The sequence below is a fragment of the Panthera uncia genome (assembly GCF_023721935.1).
Source record: "Panthera uncia isolate 11264 chromosome C1 unlocalized genomic scaffold, Puncia_PCG_1.0 HiC_scaffold_3, whole genome shotgun sequence".
Taxonomy (NCBI): domain Eukaryota; kingdom Metazoa; phylum Chordata; class Mammalia; order Carnivora; family Felidae; genus Panthera; species Panthera uncia.
The window spans coordinates 43,348,111-43,374,037 of record NW_026057584.1 but is presented as its reverse complement, the minus strand read 5'-3'; the positions used below and the strand labels follow the sequence as shown (position 1 = coordinate 43,374,037).

General features: G+C 32.5%; 1 protein-coding gene across 3 annotated transcripts in view; it reads left to right on the top strand.

Annotated features, from left to right (window-relative positions):
• The window catches only part of GLS (glutaminase), an 82,246-nt gene that overhangs the window by 35,978 nt on the left and 20,341 nt on the right, over positions 1-25,927 (top strand). Inside the window, exons 8-15 of one of the 3 annotated variants that reach the window (XM_049615296.1) lie at positions 2,497-2,529; positions 2,624-2,682; positions 5,833-5,899; positions 6,467-6,517; positions 9,428-9,604; positions 11,835-11,966; positions 15,266-15,358; positions 16,414-25,796. In XM_049615296.1, coding sequence (XP_049471253.1) covers positions 2,497-2,529; positions 2,624-2,682; positions 5,833-5,899; positions 6,467-6,517; positions 9,428-9,604; positions 11,835-11,966; positions 15,266-15,358; positions 16,414-16,560 — 759 coding nt within the window. In that variant the 3' untranslated portion in view covers positions 16,561-25,796. Of the gene's footprint in view, positions 1-2,496; positions 2,530-2,623; positions 2,683-5,832; positions 5,900-6,466; positions 6,518-9,427; positions 9,605-11,834; positions 11,967-15,265; positions 15,359-16,354; positions 25,797-25,927 lie in introns of those variants that run through there. The other 2 variants (XM_049615297.1, XM_049615295.1) reach the window with 2 other exon arrangements.

Sequence of the window (25,927 nt, the reverse complement as noted above, 5' to 3'; positions counted from 1 at the left end):
AATTTTAAATAGGAAGAGAATCTCTTTATTCTAGCAATAGAAAATATCCACTTATACATGAACTAATTAAAAATCAATTACTATTTCAAAGAGAAAAGAATATTCTAAAATAACAGTTTTGTAAATTAACATGGGACATTATTAATAAACATTTTTTCTTTAACTTTTTATGAAAAATTTCAAACATACTCAAAATAAACATAGTGTAACTAGCCCCTTTGTACCCATTCCTGGCTTCTAATTTTCATAGTATCTTGTCCTCCACTTCTCTGTACCCCACTACTAGATGATGATGGATTTTATTTTTACAGTTTGTATATTTGCTTTTAGGGGTTTACTCTATTTTGTATGTGTATGTGTATTTTTTCTAACATTTTTACAAATAAACTTTCTTCTGTTATTTTTTTGAAATTAAAATAACTTGACATTTTATAATGATTATTAGATCCCATATATTCCTGGGGTACATGAAATCTTTCCAAGAGATACAGGGGCAAATATATTTTGTTGACTTAAGTAAAATACTATTTTCACTGTAGATAGTAAGAACAAACATTAAACAAGTGCTTTTACCTTTAAATGGGGAAATTTTGGGGAAAGACTTTCTTGGGTCAACAAAATCAGTTAGTTTATTTTGTGTGTTTTTATATAATCCGCCTACAACATTTCAAGTAGTTTATCCAAAAGGTTATATGATTGACAATGGTAAATATCAGTTTTTTAAAAAATAGCCTAGAAGCAAAACAATTTTAATTATGCTTTAATTTAGTAAGCTACAAAGTAGGTCAAGCTTGTGACCATAGTCTAGAGTTGAAGCAGGTTTTTTTTCTTTTTATTAAACATGACAGCTTAATAAAGAAAATTTGTATTTGTTCTGTAGGGCACAGTTTAGGTCAGAGAATGGAAGTTCAGTATAACTTGTTTATTTTACATTGATTAATTGTATAATGGTAATTATCCATGTAACATCCCAATGCAAATGCTGACATCCTTTTCCAAAAGAGTTGTTTTTTTTTTTTTTTTTTGTGCGTTTTCTAAGGTTAAAAAGGTTTTTGTGGTTTAAATGTTGTTACATATTTTACAGCATTAGGATCTATGGAATATTTTGACAACTGCAACAGTTCAATGAAGTTGGTAATTTCTTCTTTTAATTATTTTTCATTGAACAGCTTTGGAGTTACATTTCTACATTTTGAATTCTGGTGTATTATAAGGAAAGAAAAATTAAAATATGTCAAAGGGCACTTTAGAGAAAATACATAGATAGTGATTACGATATGGCTGTAGCTAAATTATCCATCATTATCTTGTTTAAGCTTTGTTAATGCCTAATTTTGATGAAATAGTGTGGTGTTCTTTTCAGCTACTGATTGTATATGTGATTGACATTCTTTGGTAAATAAGTTGATTTGTAAGGTTTCACAGATTATCAGCCAGATCTTAATCCACTTGTAAAGTGGAGAATGAACCTGGCTTTATTCAGTTAAATAATTCTCTGGTACAGGTTTTCCCCATCATAATCAAATTTTAAAGTGTAATGTTTTGAAATTTTTAGGGTAAAGTTTAAAATTTTTGTTTTAAAATTTTAGTTGTCAAATTATTTTAAACCTGTTTTAAAAATTAGAGATGTATTGTTTCTATTGGGTGCATATCACCAATTAATACGTTTGATTTCAGATCTACATCTTACTGCTTTGTAAACTTCGCCGAGGTAAAAATGAAACCATTTGGCTACTTGAACTGATCTACATTACATAGGTTTTTCCTATTGACATTTGCAGTAGCTAACATGTCAGAAATAGAAGTGATGAAACAATACATCTTCCATGCTCTGAATTGGCATAATGCTAAATTCAAATGTAGCTAATTGTTTAGAGGCTATGAAATATATATTTTTTAGTTCACATATTGTTAAAACAAATGAGATACAAAAGGTAGAGCTTTTTTTATACTAGCAAAATGTATGCAGGATGTTTGCATATATAGAATTATAAAAGATTAGTTTAGTTTTGCAACATAACTCATCTTCCTAACTCTAATACTGGTTTGAGGTTATTTTAAAAATATGAGTAGATTGTTCTTACTTGAAAACCATAATTTATACTCAACTCTTTTCTAAGGGTGAAACTTTATTTTAAGTTTTTTTAAAATATGAAATTAAATAACGTATGCTCTAGCAGATTATGTGTTGTCATGAAATATAAGGGAATTTGGGGTAACTAAAATTCTGTAACTTTGGGTTGGGTAAAGCTTATACTTAAAATAAAGCATTCCCTTTGTAATTCAGACCCATTGTCAACATATTGGTATTAATAAAAGAACATGTAAAAAGTTTATGTAAATATTGAATTATTTTAGAAGTATTTCCTAGATTTAAAAGTACTAATGTACAGTATATTAATTATGATAGCAGTTTGAAATTTTGATAATTATACTCAGTTAAAACTTAAACTGTAGTGATGCCTGTATTAACATATTTATCTCATTTCTTTGCAGCAAGGAGTGAATAATGCTGAAAAATTTGACTATGTAAGTGCAATATAGAATTTAGTTTTCATGCTATATTTATATTCCTTAAATACTTGTTTTTTAATTACTGATACTTTCTAATTCTGGTTTATAGGTGATGCAGTTTTTGAATAAGATGGCTGGCAATGAATACGTTGGATTCAGTAATGCAACGTGAGTGTAATTTTTGACTTAGGCTTTTATAATGGGCCAGTCCTCTTTAAATTAACAAAAATATCTAGAGTATAGAATTCTATTAAACATTTTTCTAAATGTTTATTGATTTTTGAGGGACAGAGCATGAGCAAGGGAGAGGCAGAGAGAGAGAGAGAGAGAGAGAGAGAGAGAGAGGCAGAATCTGAAGCAGGCTCCAGGCTCTGAGCTGTCAGCACAGAGCCCGACATGGAGCTCGAACTCATGAACCGCGAGATCATGACCTGAGCTGAAATCGGACACTTAACCAACTGAGCCACCCAGGGACCCCTATAGAATTCTATTTTAAATGCTGTTTTGTCCCCGCCCCCCCCCCCCAACCTCTCCCCTTTCTCTACATATATAATACATAGTGTATTTAGAATTAATCTGGTTTGGTCCTAGGGCTTACTTCAGCGAATAAATAATTACTTAAAATTTCGTCATTAAAGGGAAATGAATTATTTCTGAATTACCTGAGAGAACACTTAAATGCTTTATATAGGTTGGATAAACTTCTTGTGGCTATAAAGTTAGAAGGGACCCAACTTTCCCTTAAATTACTGAGAGTTACTCAATTTTCTTTTTGCCTGTAATACCTGTCTTACCTCTCTAAATCTCTCTGCCTGGCTAACTTAATTTTAACCCCAGTTTTTTTATTTTGAAATTTGCCAGTCTGTAGAAAAGTTGAAGGAATAAGCAATGGATATCTGGATATCTTTCACTTATATTTTCTGATTAATATTTTGTCTCATTGGCTTTTCCTCAACCTCTTTCTTTAGATAACTGTTTAAAACGTGTATTTCTGCACACACACACACACACGCACAGGCACACACACACACATATGTAAATATACATTTTTTTTCTCTGAACTGATAGAAATAAAGTTGTAGACATCTCAACACTTCACCCATAAATAACTCAACATGTATATTCTGAGATAAGGACATTCTCCTACATAACCACAGTACCATCAACACATTAACATTAACATTAAGATCACTAACATTAATCGTAAGATGTCATTAATACATAAATGTACCAACTGTCCACCCCCTAAAAGCCTTTTATGACCTTTGCTTCCTAGGAATTAATCAAGGTTTGCACATTACATTTATGTCTCTTCTGCTTTTTTAAAATAGAAGAGTTTTCCTGCCCTACACCTTTGCTTTATAAAATTTTATTAAGTGGCTTTCTTTGAAGAGTGCCAACCACTTGTTTTATGAAGCAGGAATTAACTAACTTTCTCTGTGAAGGACCAGATAGTAAATTTTTCAGACTTGTGGGCCATATGGACTCTGGTTGCAACTACTCATTTCTACTGTTTCAGTAGGAATGCAGCCATGGACAATATGACGTTGTGTTTCAAGAAACTTTATTTATAAAAACAGGCAGTAGGCTACATCTGGCCCATGGGCTATCGTGGATATTCCACATTTTGAATAGGTCTGGTTGTTTCCTTGTGGTTACATAAAGCTGAAACGGTTTTGGCATGAATACTAAATAGGTGATACTTTGTACTTCATGTTTCAGGAAACAAAAATTTTCAGGTTGTCTGCTCTACCAACTTTTATTCATCAACTTAAGTATCTTTCTAAGAAGTTTTTCATGAATCTCATCTCATCTCTCTTCTGTGCTATTATATTACCATATTTAATTGAGCTTACTCTATGTCTCACTGCCTCATCACCACCATAAGACTCTGACTTCCTTTAGACCTGGGTAGAAATGTCTTCCAATTCATTTTTGTATTCCTGTTATCCAGCAGATAATAGCCACTTGATAGTGTTTGGTGAACAGAACTATATGCTAGGCACTGTGATCATTGCTAAGCAGTTAGTTCTTTATGTACACCATGTTGAGTTTTTTTTTTTTTTTAAGGTATGGCAAGTTGACAAGTTTATTTTCAAGAGCTTTTTCATATCCACATATCCAACATTGTTTTTCTAACCATAGAAACATTAAAATGTATAGTTAGGAGAGACTCTCCCCGCCCCCCACACACACCTTGTGATTGATAATACAAAGTGTCTGTCACCCACAGTTCCTCTTTTGTCAGCAGCCTTATGGATGCTTGCACACAAGTTAAATCTGTCTAAATTAAAACTCATTCTCTTTCTTCTCAAACTACTCTTTGCTTCATGGATCCCCACGTCAGTTGATATCACTGTCCTTTCAGTCGACTGGAATAAAAATCTAGACTTTTGTATCAGACTTCATTCACCATTCCCCCTTTTCCCCATTAGGTTGAAAGACTTGCCGAAGTGCTCTCATGTTTGATCATAGCTCTCCTTCCATTCCTGTCACCACTACCTAAGTTCAGGCTTTCTATGGCTTTTATTACTTCAGTTTACTAATAACATAAGTCATCCTTTCTTTTTCCCCTTTCCCAGACTGATGTCAGAGTTATCCTTCTAAAATGTAGGTCTCAACAAGGTAATTTGATAGAAAGCCTTCAAGCTTTCATTTGGTATGCCATCAGGAGCCATTTTTAGATTTATCAGTCTTGATAATAATGTGGTCCCAGTCTCCTTTGTTAGTTTGATGGTTCTACACTCTTCTCCATGAACCCTATTTCTCAGATACATCAGAACATACGCCATTCTTCAGTGCAGTCCTGTCTTCTATACTTTTATAACTTTGTTCATGCTACATGGGATTTGCCACTGCCTAGGCTTCCCCCCGAAATCTGTTAATCCAACAAATGCTGAAAGGCCCATTTCATGTGTCCTTCCTTTAGTGAAATTTCCATGGATTCCTGCAGTTGGAATTGATTATTGTACTTTTGGAGGACCCAGAAGATTCTGCAGTTTCTTAGTGTATTTTTTAATGGTGGAATACTTGGTAATTTTAAACTTAGCTTCTTTATTCACAAAATATGAAGATTAGAAAGGGCCTAACCCATTTCAGTCCTTTCACAGCTGAGAAAATTAAGACTGAAAGAATTGTCAATTAAATGACTTCCCCAAAAACCACATAGCTAGCCTATTGACAGAACTGAGACTGAAACCCAGCAGTCCCGACTCTTAGGTCAGTGTTCTTTATACTATACTTTGCTATACAGTTACACTACAGGACAATCATACTTTTATAGAAAATAAGTAAATAGAGCAATTTTTTTCCTTCTAGGTTTCAGTCTGAAAGAGAAAGTGGAGATCGAAATTTTGCAATAGGATATTACCTAAAAGAAAAAAAGGTTCTTGAATTTTTTTGTTTCTATTTCAAATTATTGTTTTATTTAATAAAATATGTAAACATGTATGCTAAAAACTCAACGATAGGTTTTAAGTAACTGTCTATTACTATTTAATGTTTAGAAGTTTTTGCAAAATGCTCTTGAGTTAGTCGTTTCAAAATGTTAATATTAAATCAATTTAATATCTGGCAGTATTCAGATATTTTACTAATTACATTGATGCAAGTTTTTCTTAAGGATTAGCCCATTTTTCTGAAAGTGTGATGCCAGACTATTATTGATTACATTTGGTTTTTAAATTTTAAGTGGGTGGTCCAGTAACTTGCTTTATGAATTATGAATCAGTTTATCATTGTTAAACTAGTATCTAGAAATCTGTATGTAATGTAGTTTTGCTTTATTGTTCTTTATTATTTCATGTAAAAAGGGTTGTAAGCCTTTTTATAGGTTATATACTATTTTGTTATCAGTTAATACGAGACATTTGTATACATTTTAAATTTAGTCTTTATGTGTCTTACTTATGTGCATATATTCTTGTTTTTAATTGCCTTTCTATTTTTTCAGTGTTTTCCAGAAGGCACAGACATGGTTGGTATATTAGACTTCTATTTCCAGGTAATTTACTTCAACTCTATGAGTTGTGTATATAAATGGATGTGTCACATTGTGCAGAGTATAGATGTCTCTGAAATCATGGCTCTAGATTAAGATAAAATATATTTACCACTCCCCTTCTAAAAAGAGTCCTCATGAAAGGCATTCTCATGTTTTTTTCCTCCTAAAAATCATGCCTTAGAATGTAATAAGGAATGTTTTTTACTTTGTTTAAGAAGTATCAAAAATGGTATATAATTCCAGAAATTGGTTTGTCCTTATTAAAAACTAAGCTGATTTCTTAGCTTTTAAGTTTTGTTTTGAGGATTTGTTTGTTTCTTCATTGGAGGGTTCATATTCAGCATTTTATTTTATTTTATTTTATTTTTTTATTTAAAAAAAGATTTTTTTTTTTAACGTTTATTTATTTTTGACACAGAGAGAGACAGAGCATGAACGGGGGAGGGTCAGAGAGAGGGAGACACAGAATCCGAAACAGGCCAGGCTCTGAGCTGTCAGCACAGAGCCCGGCGCGGGGCTCGAACTCACGGACCGTGAGATCATGACCCGAGCCGAAGTCGGCCGCTCAACCGACTGAGCCACCCAGGCGCCCCTATATTCAGCATTTTAAAGTAGCAGTTTCTCAGTTGGTTTAATTCATTTCTGCAAAGTCATATGATGCTTTTTTGGTTTGTTTTTTAATGTTTATTTTTGAGAGCATGAGGAGAGGAGGAGCAGAGAGAGGGAAACACACAGAATCTGAAGCAGACTCCAGGCTCTGAACTGTCAGCACGGAGCCTGACGTGGGGCTCAAACTCACGAACTGTGAGGTCATGACCTGAGCCGAAGTCTGCCACCCAACCGATTGAGCCACCCAGGCACTCCTGTGGTGTTTTTTTTTCTAACTTAGTATAGTTTCTCCACATTCCTGAGTGGGCCACTCACATAATCTGCTGTGATTATAGAACTCAGTTTTAGAGAGCCTTCCCCGATAACTCTCTTTTCTCCCTGTATTTTCAGTTCAGTTCATTCCTACAGATTTAATACCATCGGTGCTAATATCAGTGGGCTGTAATATCAAGCTAAATAGTAAATTAATTATTATTGATTTCTAGTTAATCTTACTTTTGCCTGTCTTTACTTTTTAAGGTGCTTTAATTTCACTTTTGTAGTAATGTTAAAAAATATGTAAGGGGGGTTGATAATGTAGATTTTGATGACAGTTTGTCACCTGCCAACGTGAAGAACTGTGAATTGAGAATCCAGACTATCAGTATAAAATCAAGGTCTAATCTGGCCATTTTTTAGCCATGTGACATAACTTCAGTAACTTAGACCTAATTTCATTATGTGTAGCATATGCTTAACCTAACTGTCTGCATTATCTTGAAGATAACATGAAATGATATGTGTCAAATTCCTTTGAAGCTGTAAGGTGTTCTATGAAATAATAGTGTCATTTACTTCTATTTCTTCCATACGTTAATGTTTGTTTTCCTTCGATATATACACTTTAGCTGTTATAGCCTAGGTGCTACTAACCTATGAAATTTCTGCACTTCAGGGTAAAAATCAAAAGAAAGCCGTAGAATAGAAGCCTTACTTTTTTGGAGAAGGGCTGCATGTAATTGAACATCTGATCAGGGTATCAGAAAAGTACTGTTAAATTGGGATTTGTCAAATTTGGTATATATATCATCTTATGACAGACAAAATTCCAGTTAATACTAAGTATAAGTTAGGAAATGATCATTGGAGTTTAAATTTTAACTTCTTTTAGAAAGCATTTCATGATTACATCTACATAAGTCTTTGCTATCTGGGTCAGTATAGTGACTAGGTTCTGTAGTTTTGGAGAAATAAGGAAGAGGTTTTAATATAAACAAGCAAAAGTGAAAGTCAGTGAAAAAGTGGCTCCCAGCCAGTTTCCTAATGCACTGTAGCTAATAAGTTTTCCTTCTTGCTCTTTCCAAACCCCTTTGTCTCTTGTGGAATCTTGAAAAATTAGTAAGGAAAGATTCCAAGTTGGTAACTCAGCCTTTTCTTCCTGCTCCCCCTTCCCATCTTCTTTCTCATCTACTTCCTCCCCCACCTCCCCATACACACCCTGCCCCCTAGTTTGGATTGCTGTTAATGAAAAGTAAAATGGAGCTTATTTATTATTTCTGTTTTATGGATAAATTTGGGTTTGCTGTGGTAAACTTATTTCCATTATTTTGATTATTTTTAAATACTGTACTATACTCTGCCTGGACTTTGCTTTTGTTTATTCAGTATATTCTGTCCAGTACCCTTAGTCAATATCAAATAAATATTTAAATATTAATAAGTGGTTTAAAAGGTAGTATTTTGACTTAGGCACTCAGAGTATCCAGGCTAGTGCTATCTTGCTTTCCATTCCTTAATTTTTTGCATGTTACTACATAGGAATGCTGAGATTTGTTATAGTGAAAATGTCAGTCATTTTAGCATCTTTTTTTCCTAAAGTAGCAATTTCTAATGTAAATGCTATCTATCAATACTAATGTATGTTGCTTTGTGTTAAAAATATATCATGGCCCCTTTTCCTTTCAATTTAAAAATAATTATGTTTGTGTATCCTACAGAAAGCATTAATATTTAAGCAACTTTGAATATCACTTGGGACCATTATAGATCTTAATGCTTGGGGGCTGGCTCTTCCTATCCTGGTTTTGCCATTATAAAAGACTCGATAACTGGGCAAATCAGGATAAACCTTAAAGGGGCTTGAAATTTGTTCAAATTTAAATCTTTGGAATGTTATCAAGTTATATTAAAATAATCCCCTTGAAGGAAAGATTTCAGATCTTTATGAACTACCAGATGAAATATATTTTCTTAGAAGTCAGTTGTAGTACAGAAAATAATGTCAACCTAAATTTTCAGAATTCAGTTTTTTCTTCCTTCTAGCTATGCTCCATTGAAGTAACATGTGAATCAGCCAGTGTGATGGCTGCAACACTGGCTAATGGTGGTTTCTGTCCAATTACTGGTGAGAGAGTACTGAGCCCTGAAGCAGTTCGAAATACACTGAGTTTGATGCATTCCTGTGGCATGTATGATTTCTCCGGGCAGTTTGCTTTCCATGTAAGTAATTGTTTAATCTTAATTTTCTACTGCAAGAAACTAGTCTGGACTAGTTCTTTTAAAAATACAGTTTGAACTTTGGTTCTAAACCTGCACATTAATTTTTGAGAGAGAGACTTGTTTTTAAGGTTAATTTGTTACAGACTTGTTAAGGAATAGAGTTAAGCAGGCTACCCGATATTCTTAAGAACTTGGAGTTTAATTTATAAAACCTCATCACTTCTACTTGTAAGGCATTCCAGTGTGCAAGGTTAGTACAGACTTTCTCTATTTCTTATTAATATAACTAAGCCTTATGGTGATTACATACTTCAAAAGCTCCTTAAGTTCAGAAGGAGCGCATAATTGGGATGTTTAACACCTTTGGTTATAATCATAGATATTTTAAAGCACTTAAAGTATATTAAGTTAACAAAAATATACTCTTGAAGCTCTCTTGTGCATTTTTGGACATTTGTGTACACCTGTGAAATATGGACTTTCTTACCTCATTCTGCTTATGTCAAGATATAATGCCCTACAGATTTTTTTTATTTGAAAATTTTAGAACAGAAAACTAGATGCATTTAATGTTACCCACTACTCAACTTCAATAGTTATTAGTACCTGACCAGTTTATCTTTATTTCCAATTCTTGTCATGTAGTTGAGTGTGTAATTCTAAATGATAAGGACTTTTTAGAAAACAAACGAACAAACATAGCACCATTATTATATTTGAAAAAAAATTTTTCATTTTTAATATCAAAATATTTAGTGTTCAGATTATCTGGATTGTCTTGTAAATTACTATTTTGTGGTTTATTTAACCTGGGATGCAAATAAGGGTCATGTGTTAATGATCGGTTATATCTTCCTTTATTATTACTTTTTAAATGTATGTTCTCTTCCTTGACCTCTCTTTCTTTCTTGTTATTTTTAGTTGAAAGAACTGGGTAATTTATCCTGTACAGTTTTTCAGTCTAGATTTTCTTTATTACATCCATACCATTGTCCCTTGTATCTTGTATTGCTGGGAAATTGGTTTATCCCATTCAGGTTAATTTTTTTTTTCCTTAGTATTTTGCAAGATTACTTCTAGCAATAGGTATTCAGTATATGAATGTTAGTAAGCCATTAGTGAATACTGCCCTGATGATACGAATTTTGTCTTTTTATCACAGTTACTGTCAAGTGTTACATAATGTGAACTTAAGTGTTTTGAAGAGGATTAATTTGAATTACTTGTGATCTTATCTCCTCAGAGAATTCTCAGACAGTATACCACAGAAAATCTTCTAAGAAGATACAATTTCTCATGTTGTTTTAGTCATAAAATATTTTTTGAAAATAACTTTTCAGGGGCGCCTGGGTGGCGCAGTCGGTTAAGCGTCCGACTTCAGCCAGGTCACGATCTCGCGGTCTGTGAGTTCGAGCCCCGCGTCAGGCTCTGGGCTGATGGCTCGGAGCCTGGAGCCTGTTTCCAATTCTGTGTGTCTCCCTCTCTCTCTGACCCTCCCCCGTTCATGCTCTGTCTCTCTCTGTCCCAAAAATAAATAAAAAACGTTGAAAAAAAAAAAATTAAAAAAAAAAAAAAAGAAAATAACTTTTCATACTTTAATACATGTTTATTATAGAATTAGCAAATCTAGTCCAGTAGTGCCTGGGTGGCTCAGTCAGTTAAGTATCCAACTCTTGATTTTGGTTTAGGTCATGATCTTGTGGTTCATGGGTTTGAGCTCTGCATCAGCATGCTTGGGATTCTCTTTCCCTCTCTGTCTCTCTCTCTGTTTGTCTTTCTCTCTGTCCGTCTCTCTCTCTGCCCCTCCTACATGCTTGTGTGCACTCTGTAATAAACTTCAAAAAAAAAAATATATATATATATATACACAATCCAATATATTGTATTTAATATATACTAATATATATATATACACACACACACACACACAATCCAAAAGAATAAAATAAAAACATTCATAGCTCCACAATTTAGATGTAATCTACCTTAATCCTTAAGAGTGTATCTTTTCAAATGTTTTCTGTATTTAAATACATCTCAACTGTTTTATAAGTGTTTTCTCATTTACTGTATTATAAACATATTAATAGTTATCTACAACACTTGTAATGTTAGAATTCTGTGTATACGTATACCATAATTTCTAAACCAATTCCCTTATTGTTGGACATAATTGTCCTTATTTTAAAATGTTGATAAGAATATCCTTTTTTTTTCAAATTATTTTCAGGTTGGTCTTCCTGCAAAATCTGGAGTTGCTGGGGGCATTCTTTTAGTTGTCCCTAATGTCATGGGCATGATGTGCTGGTCTCCTCCTCTGGACAAGATGGGCAACAGTGTTAAGGGAATTCACTTCTGTCATGTAAGCATATTTTCTTAATGAAAATAATGATCATATAAGTGGAACCATCCAATGATTTGATTTTTAAAATTTTAATTCTAGTATAGTTAGTATACAATGATGTGTTAGTTTCAGGTGTACAATATAGTCTTTCAGTTCTTCTATACATTACTCAGTGTTCATCATGATAAATGATTCTTAATCCTTTTCACTTATTTCACCCATCACCCCACCCACCTCTCCTCTTTGGTACCACCAGTTTGTTCTCTGTTGTTAAGAGTCTACTTTTTGGTTTATCTCTCTGCTCCCCTTTGTTTTGTTTCTTAAATTCCACATGAGTGAAATCACATGGTATTTGTCTTTCTCTGATTGGCTTACTTCGCTTAGCATTATACTCCAGATCCACCCATGTTGTGGCAAATGGCAAGATTTCATTCTTTTTTATGGCTGAGTAGTATTCCATTGTATTTACCTACACCACTTCTTTATCTGTTGATGGACGCTTGGGCTGTTTCCATAGTTTGGTTATTGTAAATAATGCTTCAATAAACATAGGGTAGGGGTCCATATATCCCTTCAAATTAGTGTTTTCGTATTCTTTGCATAAATAGCTGGTAGTATGTTTTCTGAATCATAGGGTAGTTCTATTTCTAAATTTTTTTTTTTAACTTTTTAAGGAAACTCCATACTGTTTTCCATAGTGGCTGCACCAGTTTGCATTTCTACCAACAGTGCATGAAGGTTCCTTTTTCTCCATATCCTCACCAACACTTGTTTCTTGAGTTTTTGATTTCAGACATTCTGATGAGTGTGAAGTGATACCTCATTGTGATTTTTGATTTGCATTACCCTGATGATGAGTGATGTTGAACATCTTTTCATGTGTCTGTTGATCATCTGCATGTCTTCTTTAGAGAAGTGTCTTTTCATGTCTTCTGCCCATTTTTCAATCTGATTATTTGCTGTTTAGGTGTTGAGTTGTATCAGTTCTTTATATATTTTGGATACTAATTCTTTATCAGATATGTCATTTGCAAATATCTTCCCCCATTCAGCAGTTTGTTTTTTTTTAGTTTGGTTGATTGTTTCCTTTGCTGTGCAGAAGCTCTTTATTTTGATGTAGTCCCAATACTTTTTTCTTTTCTTTTCTTTTTTTTTTTTTTTTTTTTTTTTTGCTTTGTTTCCTTTGCCTCAGGAGACATATCTAGAAAAATGTTGCTACAGCCAATGTCAGATATTACTGCCTGTGATCCCTTCTAGGATTTTTATGGTTTCAGGTCTCATATTTAGGCCCATAATCCATTTTGAGTTGATACTTGTGTATGGTGTAAGAAAGTAGTCTAGTTTCATTCTTTTGCATGTGGCTGTCCAGTTCTCCCAGCACCATTTGTCCAGTTTTACCAGCACTATGTTTTTAAACCATTGCATATTCTTGCCTCCTTTGTCGAAGATTAATTGACCATATAATTGTGGGTTTGTTTCTGGGTTTTCTATTCTGTTCCATTGATTTATGTGTCTGTTTTTGTGCTAGTACTGTAATGTTTTGATAACTACAGCTTTGTAATATAACTTGAAGTCTAGAATTGTGATAACCTCTGGTTTTGTCTTTTTTGAGATCGCTTTAGCTATTCTGAGTCATTGTGACTTTATAAAAATTTTAGGATTGTTCTAGTTCTGTGAAAAATGCTTTTAGTATTTTGATAGAGATTGCATTAAATCTGTAGATTTCTTTGGATAGTATAGACATTTTGATAATATTTGTTCTTATAATCCATGAGCATGGAATATCTTTCCATTTCTTTGTGTTACCTTCAATTTCTTTCGTCAGTGTTTCAGAGTACATATCTTTCACCTCTTTAGTTAAGTTTATTCTTAGGTATTTTATTATTTTTGGTGCAATTGTAAAGGATTTTTTTCTTAATTTCTGTCTGGGGTTTCATTATTTCATTAAATGCAGTGGATTTCTGTGTATTGATTTTTTATTTGTGACTTTACTGAATTCATTTATCAGTTCAAGTAGTTTTTTGGTGTCGTCTTTAGGGTTTTCCTGTATAGAGTAACATGTGATCTGCAGATAGTGAAAGTGTTACTTCTTTCTTACCAATTTGAAAGGCTTTTATTTCTTTTGTTGTTTGATTGCTGTAGCTAGGACTTCAGTACTATTTTGAATTATAAGTGGTGAGAGTGGACATCTTGTTCCTGACCTTAGGGGAAAAGCTCTGAAGTTTTTCCCCATTGAGTATGATGTTAGCTGTGGATTTTTCATATTATGGCTTTTATTATGTTGAGGTATGTTCCCTCTAAACCTGCTTTGTTGAGGGTTTTTATCATGAGTGGATGTTGTATGATAATCATGTAAGTGGAACCATCCAGTGATTCTGATTTTTGAATCATTTCAGTAGTTTATTGATTGTTGGCATTCTGCCTACCTGTCTGCAAGTTACTAGGTTAGCCATGGCAGTACTTATAAAGGATCTTTAAATTGCTTCTATCAGCTCCCATAATACTCATGCCCATAGGAAATTACATTTGTTTGATGCTGATACTTTAATTGTCATGGTTGTATATAGTTTTCAGTTTCCAAAAAACCTCAACAAAAGTTATTAAACTTGGAAAGGTTTAAATTTAAATCCCAACATAAATTAAGATTATTATTGTTTATTATATCATCATTAATCTGTATGTTTGAATATCTTTATCCATAAACTATCTTGAAAAGTCTTTTTTTTTTTTTTGAGGACATAAGCACTACAAAATAAAATTGTTTCTAGATTAGTTCAGTATTTTATATAGTTACCCAAGTCTTGCTAATATTTCAGCTTCCAGTTTTATGTGCAATTTACTACTTTGTAGACTCTGTATTAAGTACTATAATTTTTCTGCAAACTTTCTCAGTTAAAATTATTTATTTTTCAGTTTTTTACATTTTGCAAAAGCTACAGAATGACATTGGATTCTTATGGATTATAATAGATTGTGACCAGAATGTTTGTTTATATTTTTGTGGTGCTTTATGGTTATTTGCTAGAATAGTTCTTTCATATGACCTGTTACTAAAGGCCCATTTTATAGGAAATGAAAGAAACAATTTGAGTGGTTTAGCCCTAGCTAGTAAGTCCTAGCTAGTAAGCATTGTTCTCAATGCTTACTCCATGTTCTCATTCTGATTTTGGTTCTCTTCGTGATACATGCTGCTTTTTGCAGTGGTATTTTCCATGAGATAGTAAGTTAAGTTGGACAATATTAGTGTGATTTGTTGCAATATGAAAAAAATAGCCAGTGAATAGCCAGTTTCTTATTCCTGTCCTGTTTATTTACAGGATCTTGTTTCTCTCTGTAATTTCCATAACTATGATAATTTGAGACACTTTGCAAAAAAACTTGATCCTCGAAGAGAAGGTGGTGATCAAAGGGTAAGCAAAATTCATATTTAGATTATTATGTAATATTTTTCTAAAAGAAAGAAAATGATATTCACCTGTTTGAATAGAACTTAGTTTGTTAGTGTCCTCATATATTTGCTAATCACGAATTGAGTATACATAAGTTATTGACATTTTCATCCTGGACTCAGGAGTATATAAATAATAATTATTGCTGTTTTATTTAAATTTAAACTGGTTAACCTGGCAGTAGGGTTCTCCACCTACCCACCCATTTTTCTGCTATTTTAAGCAATATTTTAAAGAATTGATTCTGTTAAAAAAAAAAAAGAAGAATTGATTCTGTTCAAAAAAACACTTTGGAAAGTGCTACATGCTGTAAAAAGAAAGCCTTGTTTTACTCTTAATCATTTGTCAGTAGTAGTCTTGAAGTTTATTTTGGCATGGATGGATATGTAAATAGGAAAGGGATTATAGTATTAGTGAAAGACCTTACAAAGCCTCATAATTTTTATTGGCCACTATAGATGAATAATTTTTTTATAAAAAGTGTTTAATGCAGAGTTCTTGATACTCTTAAAGTAATACTTGTTTATTATCATTGTTTGGCTTCATATTATTGCACATACATACTTCTCTTAGTGCTAATATTTAAGAGTCAGGACTTAAATTTCAGGAACAAGATTTTTTGTCTTCATAGTTGTTCACTGGACCAAGGACTTGTTTTGAATTTTAATTAAATTCCTCTGCATCCCATCTAGAAAATGTTTATAGTAAATACCTAATTAGACTCGAAGCTGATATGAAGCACTTATAAGTAGAAAATATTTTTAATGCATACTAAGTAAATTTTCCTATTGTTAGTTCCAATCAAATAACTTACAATATGTGAGAATTATGCAAAGCTAACAGAATAGAAACTGCCATGGGTGTCAACATGAGTAACATGGAACAAAACATCAAATGGTGGTGGGTGAAAATGTTAACAGATCTTAATAACATTCATTGAAAAATACCGTTTTATAGCTTGGACCTTTCTTCACTCAAGTGCACTAATAAATTATGTATGTTGCTTGAACAACTAGCATTCCTTTGGACCATTGGACTATGAAAGTCTCCAACAAGAACTTGCTTTAAAAGAGACAGTATGGAAAAAAGTGTCACCTGAGTCAAATGAGGACATCTCTACAACTGTAGTATATAGAATGGAAAGTCTGGGAGAGAAAAGCTAAAGAAATGGGTTCTAGTTTCAGAATGTTCTTCATTTACTCTTTCAACCATCTTTAGCTTTTTTGCATACTATAAATATTTATTTGAGTTTTTTGTGTTTTCAACCTTGGGTGCTGGAGCCATAAAGCTTTTTTTTCCTTTTAATCTTTGTATAAAGATAATAGATTAAAAAGTGGATTTGTTGGTCTTTAAAAAAGTATTTATACATAAGTAAAGCAAATTTGCTTTATTTTTAAAGACGCAAAAAGGAAAAAATTCCTTTAAATTTTTTCATGGTGTAATTAAAATTTTAACTTAATCTCCATTTTAAAATGGTAACAGAAATGTCATTTTTGGTTCTAAAACCCACACATTGAACTCATAAGTTTCATTGCATTTTTTTTCTTTCCCAGTTTTAAAACTGACATGATGTCTGTAGGGGCAATAGAAAGTCATCTCTATGCTAAATACAATGAAAAGGCAAAATTAATGAATCCCAAATTACTTAATACAGTGATAGATTATAAAATCAGCTTAAGTTTATATTTTATGCCATTTTTAGTGATAATTTGCTTTAAATTTTAAAAATTCATTTTAAATTTTATCAAACACTTTAAAATATAAATCATGTCTTTGCTTTTTTACTTTGCAACTTCTCTGTGTTCTGTCAAAATTGTCATGTACAGGAGTGTCTTATGTTACTAAAACATTCCAGCCAAAGAATTTCAGAAGTAGGATAATGACATGTTTCACTGTTAAAAAGCTATAATGGTTACTCAGAAGGAGCAACAGTGAGTGTCTTCAAGTGAAATGTTTACCTGAACAATTTTATTTTCGTATTATTCACGTTACTTTTTCTATGTTATATTTAAGTGTGAATGGTGAATCTTGGGTTTTAGTTTTTAATATTTTTATTATCGTAATAATTCCACAAATGCTAATGAATCTTTTATGATAAATTATAATAACATCTCATAGAGTTTGTTTTATTTGAACTCTAATTTTAGAGTACTTAGGAAATGAATTCAGTCTGATAGTAGTAAGTATGCTACTAAAATGTGTTAGATCTGAATCCTTTTGTTTGGTTATAAAAATGCAATATTGAGAATCAAAACTTGTTTTTAAAAGAAGGACTATTTTGGATAATTTACAATGTTTAAAGTCTGTCTTGGCAAAGTGATTGTAAAATTCTGTAGGACCTATTCACACTTCTTCCTTCTTCCAAATAACTCTTCAGTTTTCCCCACAATTCCCCATAGCCACAAGGTGTTTTTTGTTTTGTTTCGTTTTATTCATTTTTAAAGTTGTAGATTTTGGAGGGGCAGAGGTGGGGTCTGGGGTCTAGAAGGAGACTTGGTAGTTTTTTAGTGTCATGGCATATGTGGTAGGTCACATCTGTAAAAGTAACTCTAGTAAAAAAGATTTCACTGAGTAATTTCGATAATAGCGCAATTATAGATACAGAAAACCTGATCAAATGATGTCTCAAGCTTCGGAACTGTGATATTAGAAAAAGAAGTTCCCTTCCAAAGGTGTTGGTCAAAAGCTTTTTGGGCTAACTTATATATTTAAATAATTATGTGTTAGGTTTTGGAAGATTTACCAAGGAGTTTATTGTTACTTAAATATTTCTCTAATGTACAAATGCAAATCTAAGTGGATACTTCTACTTTGGCCATTTTCCGGGGGCGGATGGTAGGGGGGAGTGGTTTTTTTGAAAGCCTCACCTCTGCAACAACTTTAAACAGTATCATTTGTATTATTAGTTCCACCAAAGCCATTTGCAGTTTGGGGAACTGAATGTCTTAATTGATAGATTGGAAAAAAGGCTTTATTTTTTTCCCTGTGCTCTAAATTGTTATGTTTTACTATTTCATTTGGAGATTGGTTTTACTTTATAAAATGAAAATTCAATTTTTCCTATTGTGTCCTATGTATAGATTTCAAAATTATGTTGTTAATTTGTAGCTGACTGTATTGTAGCTAATCTTATTAAGGATGAGCATCCAGAAATTTTTGTAGGAAGGTATATAAATGGAAGAAGAGGGAAGATACTGTGAATAGGCCCCTATACTTTACTTTAAAAAAAAAAAAAAAGGAAAATCTTTGCCAGATTTAAGAACATTCTTTAAATTGATTCCTTCAGTATTTTTAATACCTTTTCAAATAAAGTTCTTGAAAAGTACCCAGTATTGTGGATTTAATGTTTCATGCCATTACTGATTCTTGATATTCAAGCATTTAGAAGTTAGCACATTTGTTTTCCTTTTTTTTTCATTATTAACATTTCGTTTGAAATGCATATCCTTCCTGAAATACTTTATTTTTAGCATAAATGTTGTGCATTTTATCTTAGTGTTTGGATTAAAACATTTGTGTTATTTAGCTTTTCTTTTATTTGCTTTGTATATTTAATAATGTACCTTTTATTTTCCAGTATGCCTACTTTTTGTATTGTACAATAAATTTATTTTAAGCTGATTTTATTGTTTTTTTTTTTTTGATGAAAGGAACTCTAGCATTTTAAGTACAACAAATAGTTGGAATTTTAACTTCAAAATAGTAAATCTTTATGAAGATACTATTAAAATGCTTTAGATTTTTACTTCTGAGGCTATTGTGAAGACATACTAGAAATACTCTCCAAAGGGCTTCATTTGATTTTTTTTTTTTAACAAAGTATAGAGTCGGTGGGCTTTTTGAGGGAGAGTACATTTAACAACTTAAAAAAGAAAAAAATCTACCCTATTTGCTGGTTTCCTGGTTCAGCTTTCTGAGGAAGAGTATCGCTGGTGTTACTCACTGTGTCACTGTTTTATACGTTGTGTAGGGTAGGAAAACATTGCTGAATCAGATGAAGAGTATCGTAATATTACTTTAGAATTGTGAATCACAGAATTTATATTAAATGGAATAACTATACTACAGAAATTCACCTTATTTACTTTTTAAGGAATTTAGTCTTCAGAAGGAACTTTATATTTCCACAGCATAGTCCAAAGTCTAATGAGGCTCCATGCATTGTCAGACATAAACAGTACAGTTGACTCCTAACACAGGTTTGAACTGCATGGCTCCACTTATGTAACTTAGTAAATTATAGTACAGTACTATAATTTATTTTATCTTCCTTATGATTTTCTTAATAACATTTTCTTTTCTCCAGCTTACTATGTAACATACAAAATGTTTTACTGAACTGTTTATGTTCTTGGTAAGGCTTCTCGTCAGCATCAGCTATTAGTAGTTAAATTTGGGGGGGGGGGGAGTCAAAAGTTCTATGCAGATTTTCAACCACATGGGGGCCAGTATTCCTAAGCCCTCCCACATTGTTTAAGGTCAGCTTTACTTTAAGTTTAAATTTTACTGTTTGATCAGATACATCATTTGTATCCAGAGAAGTCGTCCCAAATATATTGTAGACTTTTAAAACTATTTGAAGGGGAAATACCATTGTTTATAGGATTTTGTATTTATCTAAATGGGATTTTTTTTTTTATAAAGTTCTTTTGGGACTAGGAAATAAGTTCATGTGTCATGATATATTCAGTATGTAATTGATTTATGATTGCTTACTTTTAAAGACACACTTGGATTTTTTTTTTGCTTTTAATCCATTTGAAGCAAAGGGAGAGGTGGCTCAGCTTGGTCGTCTTGGCCTGACAGTGTCAAGTTTTGTAGGCATGTATGTATGTGAGAAGAAACACTGATGTATACTGATATGTCAGTCTATACCCTGATAATTTATATACATGTGTGTGTTATATACATATGTGTTTGTGAGTATATCTGTCTATCCAGATAGCCATTTTTGCTGTCCCAGAATTTATAAAATATAACATGTTTTACTTACTCAGTTTGACTCTGAAGATTTGTGGTTTCTTTTGTTGTGCCCATTCACTACCTGCACTGTCAGGGTAAGAGAGTAACAATATTGGAGAACTTCATAAAAGGGAAAGCAAGAATATCAAATTTCATATGGAAATTGACTTTAAAGCAGTCTCCAAAATTTATTAAATGGGAGGATTATATTCAACTTAAATAATGTACTTCTCATTTTGAACAGTTTATGGAATAGTTTTATTCCAAAAATTGTACATAATTATTAAGAATGTGTTTTACTATTCATTTTGTGGAAATTTTGGTTTTTAACCAATCTTGAAAATGCTAGAATGTAATTTAAAGAAAAAAGTAACATAATTTCTGCTCAATTCCTTTACTGCTTTATATTAAATGCAGTATTTACATTGTATGATAACACCAAAACCAAACATTAGAGATATAGCCACCGCCTGGGTGGCTCAGTTGGTTAAGTGTCTGACTTTGGCACAGGTCATGATCTCACAGCCCATGGGTTCAAGCCCCACGTCCGGCTCTGTGCTAACAGCTCAGATCCTGGAGCCTGCTTCAGATTCTGTGTCTCCCTCTCTCTCTGCGCCTCCCCCGTTCATGCTCTGTCTCACTTTCTCTCAAAAATAAACATTTTAAAAAAGGCGAAAATAAACAGGAAGATATATTCAAGTGTATCAAGTTCAACTACTTTTTTCTTTTATCTCAAATTATAACATACTTAAAACATTTGTTTCTTACACTACATAGAAATGGAAGGAATTTAGTTGGACTAGGAGACGTTCTCTTATCCTTCTTCTCCCTTCTCCTGCCAAAGTAGTTTATTGAAGTGAATACCACACAGACTTGAAGAAACTTAGAGTTATAGTCTGTTTTAGTTTAGTTTTTAAAACTAAATTATAAGCATCTAGAACAAAAGTTCTCCAACATAAAACATTTGGCAAACTTGATGTTTTTTAGACTCCTTAACTTCTTAAATAGTAATAGAAAAGGTACTTACTTTTTAGATGTTTAGACTGATCATAAATCGTTATTTTTAATGAAATGGTTCTCTTGTACTGTGGTTTTAAAATGTTCTTTATTATTTTATATTTTGATATATGAAAGGTTATTATAAGGTTGACTTTTAATTTACCATATGTTTTGTAGATTATAGATCCACTTTAGTGATTTTTATACGTTGCACCTGTAGAGACTTTTAAGATGTGCAAAATGTGTAAAGCCTATGTTGATTAAATTTTTATTATGGCTTTCCAGTCAATTACATTCACCTTTAACTGAAATGAGTAAGATGTAAATTAGCATTTGAGTGCATTACTTTTTTTTGGTGGTGTCTGTGGTAGTTTTTGGTAAATTCCAAATCTTTTTTATTGAGAACTGTTATGTATTAAGTAAACTTAAAAAAATTATGATTCTTGGTGCCAAATGCTGTGATGAGCCTCAGGATACAGACTCCTAGGAAAGAGGAATGAGATGACACATTTGGGCAGTTGATCTCATAACACCATTGTTAGACCTTGAACTCTAAATCTCAGTTACTATCAGAAATACTTTAGTTAAATCTCGATGAAGAACAACTTGGCTTGCTTATTTATTTATTTAATTAATTTATTTATATGTATTTTCAGAGAGAGCGTGAGCAGAGGAGGGTCAGAGAGAGAGAATCCGAGCCAGACAAAGGGCTTGATCTCACAAACCGTGAGATTATGTATGTATGACCTGAGCTGAAATCAGGAGTGGGACACTTAACCCCCTGAGCCACCCAGGCACCCCATGGTATATTTATTCTTAAGCCAAATTTTAATACCTGAGGACATGAGTCTTCTGGACATAGTATTATTAAAACTAATGATTTTTTTCATTAAGTATTTACCTTGCTGAAATACCTCAGATGATTGAAATTATCTATCTGGAAGGCCTAGGTTTTATTTTTTTTAATGTTTATTTTTGAGAGAAGCACACGTGTGCACGTGAGCAGGGGAGGGGCAGAGAGAGAGGGAGATCTAGGATCTGAAGTGGGCTCTGTGCTCAGAGCAGAGAGCCCAATGAGGTGCTCAAACTCCCGGAACTCACAAACCTCGAGATCATGACCTGAGCCGAAGTTGGATGCTTAACCCACCGAGCCACCCAAGCAGGCGCCCCGGAAGGCTTAGCTTTTAAAAGGAAGTGTTCTTACCTGAAATAGATTTGTTTCCATATTACACGTCTGGCAATTTTTGTTTATATAATGAAAATCTCTCTGGTCAGTTCCACTTGGAACCCTCACTTACGATTTTAGTTCATATTCTGTAAACAGCTAAAGAATTTGTTTTATTTTTAAAACATAGCTCAACCTTTCTAGGTCTTTGTTCTTTCATTTACCATAATCTTATAATTTATTAGAATCCCATAATTGAGATTGAAAGCTATCTTAGAGTTTATGTGGTGCAAACTCCCGCTTCAGCCAACCTCCTTTCCAGGTTTCTTACCACCTTGCTTCCTCAGTTAACACATGTACAATATTTTTTTCTCTTTTTTGATGGAATTGTTCTATTGTGTGTTTTGTTACATCTTTTGTTTGTTGGTTATTTGTGATGAAAAGCATAATTGTCAGTAGTTAATACAACTCTTAAGTTATTTGGCAAACATTGTTACATCAATGTTTAGTAAAAACTACTTTATTGTATTTCTCTAGTAAAGAGTCTTACGCCACAACTTATAAAGACTGGAAAAATTAAGAAGTGAATGCTACAATTATACAGTAGTTCTAAAAATAAGAAATTATCCTGGAACCTTTGAAAGAAAGTATAGGAAAAATGTGACTGGAAAAATAAATGTTGCGCCATTTGCTTTTAAAATAAATTCCTTTGGAGTTAGGTTAAATATTGAAAGTAAAAAGGTTAAAAAAACAAAAGGCTATTGGAGTTCTAAAGAAATGTTTTCTAAAAGAAAAAAAATTTTTTTCAAGTCAGCTTTTCCCAGCACATACTATGCAAAATATCTACCTTCCTTTGTTTTTATTTTGCATATTTGGATCTCTAGGTGGCTTCAGAACAAGAGTTTATTACTCTATCATGTATGTTGTCCTTAGTACCAATCTCCATTTCATAGTTCTGGGATTTATTTTTTATTTATGAAGGAAATTTATATTGCTGTTCTTGAGAAATGTTACTTTTTAAACGCCTTTGTTGACTTAGAAATGTTACAACTTAAATATTGTTATTCCAAAAAACAGTACGGGTTTCTTCTCAAAATTTAAACTTGCCTATTATATAGCTCTTTTCCCCCTAAGTTTATATAGATGAGAAGCTGAACTTTAGGATACTGGCTCTTACTCAGTATAAACTCTGTTTTCACATTGTACTTACTAAAATTAGAATGATGCTGAAATATTAGCATCAATTATGCTAGTATAACTATTCACATTTGGATCATTCCATTGTAAAATTCAAATTGAAATCTTCAGCCTTTTGTTCATCTTTTCTTTATAATTACTAGTTTTCATTATTTTGTATGTGCCTTTCACAAATCATCACTAAGGAACAATTACAGATTATCCTTTGAGGGGATAACATAATACTTGTCTTGACTTTGTTTCATTAGATGAGATTAATTGTGTTGTGTAAAACCATGGTATAAATTATTGACTCCATCCATACTTTGTTGTTTTGTTCTTTCTCACAGTCACTCATGATTAAAGATCCTAATTGAAAAATTCAGACTATGTTAATTTCAAGTATTCTTTCTTTTTCCAACTTTTCCAATAATAACTCATTTTTGGCTGAAAATGAGGTAACTTAAAAAATATATGAAAGTTACTCATAAAGTGTGTTTTCATTTTCAAGCGTTTGTATTGCTGATATGTTCATTTCCAAGTCTTAATATTGTTGACATTTACCATTCTAGAGTTATTTTCTTTAAAAAGTTAAAAAAACATGAGTGTTAATTCAGACTTTTTTCATTATAATAAAAGTTTATTGTTAATCATTATTTTACCTTCAGCTTTCAATACATGTGTCTGTGGGTCTAGGTCTGCACAAGAGTTATAATATAAATAAAGGAATGAACTAAATAATATTGTTTCTACTTTGAATTAAAATGAATGCTACATTTTTTACACAATGAAACTTTATTAACATCTCTTGATGAAATTACAGAACAAGTGATTTTGTTAAAATTCTCTGGTGACTAATAGTATTAACCCTTTTTAATCATACCAATAAAATATTCCTGCCTTAATGTCTCTTCTTTTTACCTGAAAGAGAAGTTTTAGAGAATGGTTTTAAGGAGGTGGGAAGTAGAATTTAACTTTCTATTTACCCATTTGTGAAGTGTTTCAGCTAAAACATGCTATTACAACAAAACTTAGAGTATGTATGTTTTTTTTTTTTTCACCTGAAGGAGAAACAGAGAAAGAAAACTAGTTTGCTGTGTTTTTTAGCCAAGTAATAAAAACTTGAGAAGCTTTAATTTTTATTTTGTCTCTGTTGTGCCAATTTTATTTTACATCCACCATATATGTCTGCCACAGAATCAGCACTGCTGTTGATTTGGTATCCCTTACATGTTGGGCTTTGTTATGTAATGGTCTCATGTATTAGTGCATTTACCTTATATTTAGGGGCTCTGGAGAGAGGGCTGTTGCTATGTTTGCATAGTGTGTTTTGTAGTTTTTGTTTTGCAAAAATTCCCATTCGCTGCCATTGTGAATTTTAGATTTTGGTTTTAGTTAAGAATTTGGGATCTTCTGCAAAAGTTCTTAATAGAGTGAAACTGTGGTTTACTTAGTGCTTTTGGGACTTAAATAGGATCAGTGAATGCTGGGCAGTTGGGTATAGGATCTGGATAGGTAACGTGGTATACCATAAGGCATGAACTTCTGAGGCTTGTTTTCTACCTTAAAAATTCATATAAATTTTGTTCTGTTTCACCTGTTTTAATTTTTTTTTTTTAACGTAGTATTTATAAGGTCTGTGACTAACCTTTATCTTCTCCAGAATTGGAGTAAAATTGATTTCAGGAAGATGTGCCACTCTTACTCATTCTGACATAGGATAGTAATGGTTAATCTGTAAACATTCTTAATCATAGGTTTGAAGTGACCATTTTTACCTAAAATTGGCAGTAATTTTAAAAAGAATGTCTTTCATCTATGCCTGCTGCCTGTGCCCAAAGACCTTGGAAGTCTAGAGTTTCTTTCTCAATCCCTTATCACAAGAGACTTTGCAGTGTGTAGGCTAATCGCTAAATATACAGTGATCAGTCCTCAAAGGTGTAGGCCAAAATTGAGGTAATCTCAGTTTGCTAAGGCCGTCCAGTTTCCTAACCTAGAGGATCCTGTGATTTTCTGTAGTTTGCTTTCAATGTCCATAATTTCAGTCAACTCTAGCAGCAGTGCATGTCCAATACACCATCAGCAGAAACCTGATAACATCAGAATTTGAATAGCATGACTTTTAGCACTCACTGTGACTTACTATGGGTTAACCATCCGTGAATGTTTTGAGAATTTTTTAATCCCCCTGAAGTCTATGAAGTAGGTATTACTACCTCTGTAGATTT